This window comes from Natrix helvetica (assembly GCF_964273705.1).
Source record: "Natrix helvetica genome assembly, chromosome: 2".
NCBI classification, from domain to species: Eukaryota; Metazoa; Chordata; class Lepidosauria; order Squamata; family Natricidae; genus Natrix; species Natrix helvetica.
In genome coordinates this window covers 181,409,737-181,419,566 of record NC_138552.1, presented here as the reverse complement: position 1 = coordinate 181,419,566, position 9,830 = coordinate 181,409,737, and the positions used below count along the sequence as shown (strand labels likewise).

The 9,830-nt window shown below is 41.5% G+C and overlaps 2 protein-coding genes across 2 annotated transcripts in view; one reads left to right on the top strand and one right to left on the bottom strand.

The window, feature by feature from the left end:
- Positions 1-3,129: 3,129 nt before the first annotated feature.
- On the bottom strand, positions 3,130-7,439 carry LOC309386072 (thiosulfate sulfurtransferase/rhodanese-like domain-containing protein 3). The gene is made up of 4 exons (XM_081941037.1): positions 7,205-7,439; positions 5,800-5,973; positions 5,236-5,395; positions 3,130-4,207 (listed from the first exon to the last, which is right to left on the bottom strand). The coding sequence occupies exons 1-4, from the start codon at positions 7,383-7,385 to the stop codon at positions 4,144-4,146; spliced, it is 579 nt and encodes a 192-aa protein (XP_081797163.1). The 5' UTR covers positions 7,386-7,439; the 3' UTR covers positions 3,130-4,143.
- Positions 7,440-7,484: 45 nt separating this feature from the next.
- USP45 (ubiquitin specific peptidase 45) overlaps positions 7,485-9,830 on the top strand; it is a 65,433-nt gene continuing 63,087 nt past the window's right edge. The window contains exon 1 of the mRNA XM_081944847.1: positions 7,485-7,570. The gene's annotated coding sequence lies outside the window, so the exon portion shown is untranslated. The remainder of the gene's footprint in view (positions 7,571-9,830) is intronic.

Below are 9,830 nucleotides of genomic sequence, written 5' to 3'. Positions count from 1 at the left end.
AGTGGTGGGTTCCTCCCGGATCGCACCGGATCGCGCGCGCTCCCTTTCAGCGCTCCACCTGGCTTGCGCGCTCCCTTTCAGCGCTCCACCTGGCTCTCGCGCTGCCTTCCGGCGCTGAAACCGGAAGTACAGTTTTGCCCGGCCCTGGCGAAGCAACGACGCCTGTCTGCGCTCCACCAGCTCGGCTGGGAACGGAGATGTTTCCTCAGCGGAGCGGAGCGCCTGAAAAGTCTTTTCAGGCGCTCCGCTCCGCTGAGGAAACATCTCCGTTCCCAGCCGAGCTGGTGGAGCGCAGGCAGGCGTCGTTGCTTCGCCAGGGGCGGGGCAAGACTGTACTTCCGGTTTCAGCGCCGGAAGGGAGCGCGAGAGCCAGGTGGAGCGCTGAAAGGGAGCGCGCAAGCCAGGTGGAGCGCTGAAAGGGAGCGCGCAAGCCAGGTGGAGCGCTGAAAGGGAGCGCGCGCGATCCGGTGCGATCCAGCAGGAACCCACCACTGGGCCTCTTGTGAAGTCAGCCTTTGGTTCCTGTATTGGATTGTTTTCCAAATCATATTCATTTTCCAGTTAAAATATTGTTGGGAGAAATGTCCTTCTGAATTCAGCTCCAAGTGGGGAAAAAGACACTGGAAACATGGAGGCTACTTGGAAAGATGGTTTAATGGTGGACAGGACCACATGGCTTGAGGTCCTAGGGTATAGTGATCACATGCTTCAAAGCCATGGCTTTCTTTCCCAGTTACTTAGAGGCTTTTGTATATGCCGCCCTCCTCCTCTTCCTACAAATGAGAGGTGTCTCAGAGAAGCTAGATTTCTCTGGACGCTAGATCGGGAAGTTAAAAACCTGGAATGGGGTACAATCGTGCTTGATTCAAAGGCTTTGGCTTTGGATCGCTGTGCTGCCACCCAAAAATGCTGTTACAGCGATCTCTGCAGAGCCCACTTCACTGCCCCTTCTCGGGCTGTTCCAGGAGGCAGAGATCACAGTAACAGCGTTTGGGGGGGGGGGGCAGCGAAGCGATCAAAGGAGATTGATGGCATCCAATTCCAGGTTTTTAACTTCCCAATCTAGCGCCCTTAGAAAAGCCTTTGTGGAGAGGATTGTTCTCTTCCTCCACCCACACCTCCAATCTGTCTGGATCTGTCATGCAGCAAAGAGATATGGTAGCTGGGAGCCTGGCACCTATTTTTGCACCAAGACTAAGTGTTGCGAAGAGGGCTGTGAACAAGCCCATTTTTTCAAGGCGGCCAGGTTATATTCTTTGGACTTCCCTTCTGCCACTCAGGCACCACCATGAGGAACTGTTAATCCAAGTGGAAGGGATCCCCACCCCTCCTCGCCCTATGGGCCATTGCCGGTCGAGCGCAGCAGCGGCCGTTCAGCAACCCCCACGTCTTTCTCTCCTCACTGAAGAGAAGGAGCAAGCCGACTGCCGCTCCTTGGGTCAAGCAGCTCTGCGTGGTCGCCAGTCAGAGGGAAGGGGAAAAAAAATAAAGCACAGAGAGATATGTTTAGTCCTGCCCTTCCGTAGGGAGGGGTAGAGAAAAGCGGATTTGAGATCGATAAAAGCCTTACCCTTTAGGATGATCGGACACCACACTTCATGTTTTTGCCCTCCCCAGCCCCCAGAAGGACTTTGCAGGCCTCCCAAACTCTCTGCATGCCTCAGTTTTCAGAGGATTTGGGACGCAAAAACATTTTTTTAAAAATTTACCTCTTCAAAATCTTGGTGCGTTTTATACTCCGGTGTGTCTTATATACTGAAAAATATGGTACTTGCCAAAGGATGTTTTAAGAATGCACTGCTGTAGTAAATGCCTCAGGAAAAAAAAAAAGGGGGGGGGAGGAAATCCTTCAAATGTATACAATGTTGCATTCCTCATCTGAAATTTAAGGGGATACACTACAATACCTGTAGTTTGCTAGAGGAAATCGAGGATACCTCCAAAGTGCAATATATATAATGAAAACTGTGGCTGTTTTAGGAAAGAATGTGCTGTTAAGTCCTTGACATATTTTGCAATCCAATCAAGTAAATCTAACCTATTTGAGGTTATAACAGTGAATATGTTGTGTGCTGGAAGTTTGCCTTCTGTTTCCCCTGTTACTAGGAATGGTTTATCTCTTAAGAAAACAGAAGCATTTGAGACTATGATTCCATAATAAAATATAATAAATTACTGTACAAATTTAACACAAGAATCATTCAAAGAAAAGATGTTCTCTTTTTTTTAAACTCAAGGGCCATATGCGTATTCTTTACTCAGACTTCCCTACTTAGTCCCGAGCCCTGAAATCTTCATGGACTATTTGTTTGGGACCCTAAAATGAGTTAACAGTAGCCTCTCTTTCACTGAATACAGCATTTTTGGCCTCCGAAAAATCTACACCCTTTACAAAAATGGCCGTGCATAGCCTTTAGGAGGCTTTCAGAGTGCTCCTGGGGGTTGGGGAGGGCAAAAATGAGCGAAAAATGGGCTGTTTTTTGCTCATTTTTTCTCCCCAAGCCCCCAAGAGCACTCTATAAGCCTCCTAAAGGCTATGTATGACATTTCTTTTGATGAAAAACGGGCCACTTTTTGCTCATTTTTGACCCTACCAGTCCCCAGGAGCACTCTACAAGCCTCCTAAAGGCTATGCATGCCCTTCCTTTGACCCAAAAAAGGGGGCTGTTTTCGTGAGAAATGGGCCGTTTTTGGGAAGTCTGCAGAGTGCAAAAACTTTTTTTAAAAATTTGCCTCTTCAAAATCTTGCTGGGTCTTATACTCCGGTGCGTCTTATACTCCAAAAAATACGGTACTTGATATGTCACTGAATTAAGGGTAACCAAAGTGTTTTTGTATGCAAAACGCTTGGGCTCTCTGCACTTAAGTGTTGGAAGTTATTTTTTAACACAGTGTTTGGATACTGACTGACAAAAACAATTGTGAGGATTTTTTTTTTTAAGCTTTTTCATGTTCCCTTTTTAGTTTGGCCAATTTTGTTGAGGCTGGTCATGTTGCCCCACACATTTGCTAACAGAATTGGTTAAGACACCACATGTGTTGTGCTTTGGAAATTACTTTGTTAACTTGAGGATTTTAACTTTATTTGTAATATGGACTAACTGCATAGGAATAAAACAACACTGGAAATTAACAACATTGACTATTTTATTTCAGAACCATAAGCAGTAATTCTTACAAGTACTGTGTCAGTACAAGTACACATAATACATTTTTAAAAATTATAAAAAATTAAAACATTTCTCTGGAGTGCCTTATCACAAGTTGCAAGTAATGTGTTTGCCTTTTTTCTCTTTGGTTATGAGAAGAGAAACAAACACCAAAAGTTGGAGAGCCAACTTCAAATGAGTTAACAAAATTTTACCAGTTTCATTATCTTAACATGGGATTAGAATGGTCCTCATATCATTCAGCATATAGCGCACTGTACTGGAAATCCAAAGTTTTCATGTTATGTAATCTCAGCAATTTTCCAGAAGTTGTTTATGTAGAAATAGATTGTGTCCCTAATTTAAAAGTTGCATATAGAAACCTTATCACAGATACAATACGTATGTCTCTACTAATTTTCCTCTGCATATACAAAAATAAAATTTCTTCATAATATTTCTGCAAATATTTACTATCTAGAGATAGTTGAAAGTCAAGAACAAGAAGATGGACTAAGGCTTAATTCCTGAATATGAAGTTGAAAAAAAAATACAGGTCCTCTCTATTACCTGGCTAAACATTTTAATGCCATTTTCCCAAGGGCTTAACATTTTTATAGTACATTTTTGTTTCATTTCCAAAGATACACATAGTTTCTCATGTGATGATGGGCAGCTATATAAATTTTGATTAATAAATAGCTAATTTAATTCTACTTTATATTACTTAAATATTATTTATTACTAAATGTATTGCAATGATCAATTGTCAATTTCTTAAATCTATTTAAATTAGTTTTTAAAACTTAAACAAAAATTTCCATGTTAACCAGGCTAAACATTTGAAGCGTATCTCAGCGTTTTTTCTTTGTTGGCAAAATAGCCATGTCTTAATAGGCCTAGATGCCTTTTATATCTTGATGCACTTTATTAAATAGAATTAGCTATCACCCTCTCTGCATTTTCAGAATACCTAGTTTGTGTATTCTAGATTTCATTTCTTCTTTGAAGATTCATATTCCAGCCATTCCTTGTAGCCACCAGGAAAATGCTGAACTCTGAAAGCACACAAGACAGCTTCTGTAACACTTCTTATTGCACAAATATCTTTCAGGAACATTATCCTCTTAAGAGTAAGGTGACTAGAGATGTAGGAGAAATATTCTGGCATAGTAATTTTATTTTATACCATGTAAGGGAACAAAAAACCCCATGCATAATTATTCTTCCTCAAAACGTAAACAATGTGACACCCTCTTTTAATTGTGCGGTAAGAATCATGTAGAAGCAGTGTATTTCTATTTAAAAATGGATTGATATGCCTTAAAATATATTAAACCCAACTGGAAAAGGGGAAGCCTATAATAGAAAATAAAAATGATGCAAATAAAAGTGATGTTGAGTCTTGCCACAAGGTTTTAAACACTGAATTACCTTTGTCCTGAATAAAATACCGTTTCCCCGAAAATAAGACCCCCGGATAATTAGCCCAATCGGGCTTTTGAGTGCATGTGCTAAAATAAGGCTTCCCCGAAAATAAGCCCTCACTGAAAATATTGTAAAACAGCAGCAGCCATGAGGTGATCACATTTGCTGCCTCCTGCACCTCAAAAATAAGATCTCCCCAAAAATAAGACCTAGTGTTTATTTCTGGTGGGGAGGGGGCTCAAAAGAAAAGACTGTCTTATTTTTGGCAAAACACGGTACATGGTGACACTGTTTTCCTTCTACAATCATATTTGGGGGGGGGGCAGGAATAAGAAAATATCTGTAGAATCAAATGGTTTAAATGCAGGTTAGTGTTTGTTGGGGAAAATTTGATCTCTTAATTGATTTAGTACATCCTTAGTACATTTTTCTTAGTTTTAGATTTTCAGATGAGTTATTCAGAAACTGTTAACTACTATTTATTGGATCAATCCTATTCATTGCATTTTAAGAGCAAAATACTTAAGAATAAACACTTTCCCCCTGACTTGTATTTCTCCTTTTAAGTCCATATTTTGAAATCAAATTAGAAACAACTCATTTTCAATAAAACTACACTAACATAAATATATACCTTTCCTGATTGCTTTATGCTTACCTGCTAAAACCCAATGATTTTGCAACAGTTACAGCCTGTTTACTTCGCACTCCAGCAAGACAGGAAAACATTACATGATCTGATTTAGAAGGCATATCTTGATTGTATTTCTCTTTAAAATGTACTGAGTCCATTTGTAAAGCTTCCAAAACTTCTCCCACTGTAAAAAATAAACAATCTCCATTGATTTAATTGGTCTTTTTATGATGACCCATTGGCTGGAGTGCCATTTTCACGCTAGGCATAAAATTGAGTCACTATATAGGGATCCCATGTGCCACAATGGCGCACGCGCACACACACACACACACACACACACACACACACACACGAGTTGCATCACAATGCAAATACACAAGTGACAGGACCTGTGTAGTGATGTATGTTTTGTTGCCCATTCTATTGTACCTCCTTGACTTCTCTGGATGATAACATTGGCCTGCTGCACAAATCCAAGTACAGAAAGTACTGCGCATTAGACAATTTCATGTCCCCCCCCCCCTTGTATACAATGAACTGGACTTTTGTTTTTCCCCTGCTCTAAATCATCCAACAGCAACTTACATGGAATATCAATTGAGCCAGGAATTTTTCCATGCTCTGCAATTTCCCATTTTTCTCTAACATCAATAAGCCGGATGGCCTTTGATTCCAACAAGTCTTTGAGCTGTTGATAAGAGACATTGTGATCCTCAGCTGTGGAAAAGTGGCAAACAATTTGTCTCCTGTTTTTTGGATCTATACAATAAATAAAGAAATAAGTTAACAATAATATTACAGATTCTGACATGATCATCAAAGCACTAATTTGCTTCTAAGTGCTGCTGGGCAACAACAGGTAAGGCAATCAATGTATTGACCAAGCACTTTAATGGACAAGCAGAGTCCAGACAAGCTGTCTGTATATTTACCCCAGAGCAGTTTTTCAGATCACATGAATTTCATATATTATTCCTTTACTCTGCTCAAAGGCAGCAACTTAGGATATGTTTTACAATAGAAAAACTATGTTGGCTTAACCCATAAAGCTAAAGTATCAAACCACATGTTGGTTGAATAAGACAGACTGGTTCCTATTGCTATTTTAATTAATCAGGTTTGATTTTGGCTTAATCTTTGGGTATTGTAAACCATGGTTTTTGTCTTAGCAAACTATGTGAACATAGTGGAGTCATAAACCAGAGGAAATCATTCCAATTCTCTTAGAAAAGTCTTTGACTTTTTTTATAAAACAAAGAATACCAACTTTTATGACCGCTTTGACAGACCATTTTGTCAGACTTATACCATTTGAGGAGCCAAATACATTAACTTGTGTATTATACAACAACCCATGGCTTACTTAGCATAATATGAATGTTAGGTTATAGTACTTGTTTCTGTGTATTACTACAGTTCTTATGTAATACTCAAAAGTATCTTCTACTATAAGACCACTAGTCAGAACGTAGTGGAGTCATAAACCAGAGGAATCATTCCAATTCTCTTAGAAAAGTCTTTTGACTTTTTTAATAAAACAAAGAATGCCTACTTTTATTACCCCTTCTCAGACTTATACTATTTGAGGAGCTAAATTAAATAACCTGTGTATTATACAACAATCCATCTCCATAAGACCGCTAGCGAGAAAGAGAGGAAGATTTTTTACAAATGAAGTCAGGCTGAAAAACAGCAGAGAAACTGCCAAACCCACGAAGGCAAAATTGGAATTTGAACCGGACTCCAGCGGACACGCCGCTGGAAACTACACGGGGCCTCAGTCTTAAATATGCTCGTTCTGTCCACTTTACACTGATGAATTTGCTACGGTACTAAAGTAATTGAATTCTTTGAAGAGCTCAGTATTTTTTTTCCAGGAACCACCCAAGTTAAAGCGTTTGCCCATCACTTAGCAATGAATGTAGCAATCCAGGAAACAAGGGAACGCCCTCCTACACTCCGATTCTCCCAACCCTGCCGGAGCTCTTACAGCCTGAAGGGTAAAGGCGGCCAACGCCAGCCGCCGATTCAAATCTATGCAGGACGCTCTCACGGTGGTTCCATGTCAGCTGGCTTATCTTTCGTCCACCGCAGCCGCATAGCCTACTTGCAGCCGGCTGCGTAATTAAACCAAAAGTGAATTGACCCAGCCGCCTGCAACATCCCTGCATGGTTCCTACTGCTGCGGAGCACTCTTGCCAAGCTTACAAGGCCACCGCCCACTTGGGAGGAGCTTCCCGAATATAGTAGGCCACCGATTTGCCTGTCTCCTTGGTTTCGCTTTCCCAGGAAGCTGCGTCTCAGTTTGAGCAAGAAATGCTAATTGAAAAGCCAGGTGTACTTTTACTTGCAAGGGGTAAGATTATTCCTCTGACTGGAACCCGATTTCTCATCCAAAAAGCCAGCGTGTTTTTTTGCAGGACGAATAACAGTAATCCTGTTTCAGAAGGTTGAAGGCTGGACAGTTTCATAAAAAAAAGAAACTAAACCGAATGGGATTTGGAGCATGGTTTGTTAAACATGATAAGTATAGTGTAGTTTAGTTGGTATAACAGCTACCTAAACTGGGTAGCAACAGTTCAGGTGACCAAGAAATGGAGACAAGGATATGGAATACTCAAACTTTCTGCCAAAATCTGATAAGATACTGTATGAAGTTAGCACCCACCCCTCTCCTAGAAGAATGAAATATTCTAGAAAATATTGAAAAGGCAGAATATTATATTTCCCTGGATAAGAAATGGAGAAACATGTTTTTGGGTGGGAGACACAGTCAATTGCCCCATCTTTCTCAAAGCCCAATACGGGCCCTGAGCTAGTTTACTCTGCATAACAAAGATAGGATTAGTTTTCTACAGAAACTCATCGCATGGCATTTGGGAATTCAACCAAACTTGGGGCTCAAATCACAGCCTGCTCCTGCATGGGGCATGGGAGTCTGACAACCAATCAGAATACAATTCTTACACAGGAACAGGAAACAGAGAGGTGGGACTGAACAGAGTATAAAAGCCCAGCAAGCCCCTTCTTCCTCTCTTCTTCTTCACTCAACACCTTGAAGTATGTGATCATCTTTTCCCCCAGAACCTCAAGCCATGTGGTCCTGTCCACCGTTAAACCATCTTTCCAAGCAGCCTCCATGTTTCCAGTGTCTTTTTCCCCACTTGGAACTGAACCCAGAAGGACATTTCTCCCAACAATATTTTAACTGGAAAATGAATATGACTTGGAAAACAATCCAATATAGGAACCAAAGGCTGACTTCACAAGAGGCCATAATGTGGCTTCTTTGGATTTGTGTGATTCCAAACATCTTGTAATGCACACACAGCCCCCCCTCCGCTCCAGGAATTAGTAAAGATCCTTTGTTGAATCCTTTATTCCAGTAATGCAACTTAAAAGGTGAAACTAATATATGAGATAGACTCATTACATGCAAAGCAAGATAGTTCAAGCCGTGATTTGTCATAATTGTTGTGATTATGGCTTACAGCTCATGAAAACCCCAAATCCACAATCTCAGAAAATTTGAATATTGTGAAAAGGTGCAATATTCTGGGCTCAAAGTGTCCCACTCTAACCAGCTAATTAAGCCATAACACCTGCAAAGGGTTTCTGAGCCTTTAAATGGCCTCTCCATGTGGTTCAGTAGGAATCACAATCATGGAAAAGTAACTGCTGACCTGACAGTTTTGCAGAAAACCATCATTGACACCCTCCATAAGGAGGGAAAGCCTCAAAAGGTAATTGCAAAAGAAGTTGGATGTTCCCAAAGTGCTGTATCAAAGCACATTAATAGAAAGTTATGTGGAAGGGAAAAGCGTGGAAGAAAAATGTGCACAAGCAGCAGGGATGACCGCAGCCTGGAGAGGATTGTCAGGAAAAGGCCATTCAAAAGTGTTGGGCACTTTCACAAGGAGTGGACTGAGGCTGGAGTCAGTGCATCAAGAGCCACCACACACAGACGGATCCTGGACATGGGCTTCAAATGTCGTATTCCTCTTGTCAAGCCACTCCTGAACAACAAATGTCAGAAGCGTCTTACCTGGGCTAAAGAAAAACAGACATGGTCTGTTGCTCAGTGGTCCAAAGTCCTCTTTTCTGATGAGAGCAACTTTTGCATCTCATTTGGAAACCAAGGACCCAGAGTATGGAGGAAGAATGGAGAGGCACACACTGCAAGATGCTTGAAGTCCAGTGTGAAGTTTCAACAGCCTGTGTTGATTTGGGGAGCCATGTCATCTGCTGGTGTTGGTCCATTGTGCTTCATTAAGTCCAGGGTCAACGTAGCTGTCTACAAGATTTTGCTTTGACTTCATGCTTCCTTCCGCAGACGAGCTTTATGGGGATGCTGACTTGATTTTCCAGCAGGACTTGGCACCTGCCCACACTGCCAAAAGCACCAAAACCTGGTTCAATGACCGTGGGATTACTGTGCTTGATTGGCCAGCAAACTCGCCTGACCTGAACCCCATAGACAATCTATGGGGCATTGCCAAAAGAAAGATGAGAGACATGAGACCGAACAATGCAGAAGAGCTGAAGGCCGCTATTGAAGCATCCTGGTCTTCCATAACATCTCAGCAGTGCCACAGGCTGATAGCTTCCATGCCATG

What these genes read in the sequence shown, in the direction of transcription:
- LOC309386072 (XM_081941037.1), bottom strand. Translation starts at nt 7,385, where the DNA reads ATGCAGGGATGTTGCAGGCGGCTGGGTCAATTCACTTTTGGTTTAATT. An exon ending in TGGCTCAATTGATATTCCAT is followed by an intron (nt 5,396 to 5,799) that starts GTAAGTTGCTGT and finishes TATTTTTTACAG; the next exon opens with TGGGAGAAGTTTTGGAAGCT. An exon ending in AAATCATTGGGTTTTAGCAG is followed by an intron (nt 4,208 to 5,235) that starts GTAAGCATAAAG and finishes GTGTGCTTTCAG; the next exon opens with AGTTCAGCATTTTCCTGGTG.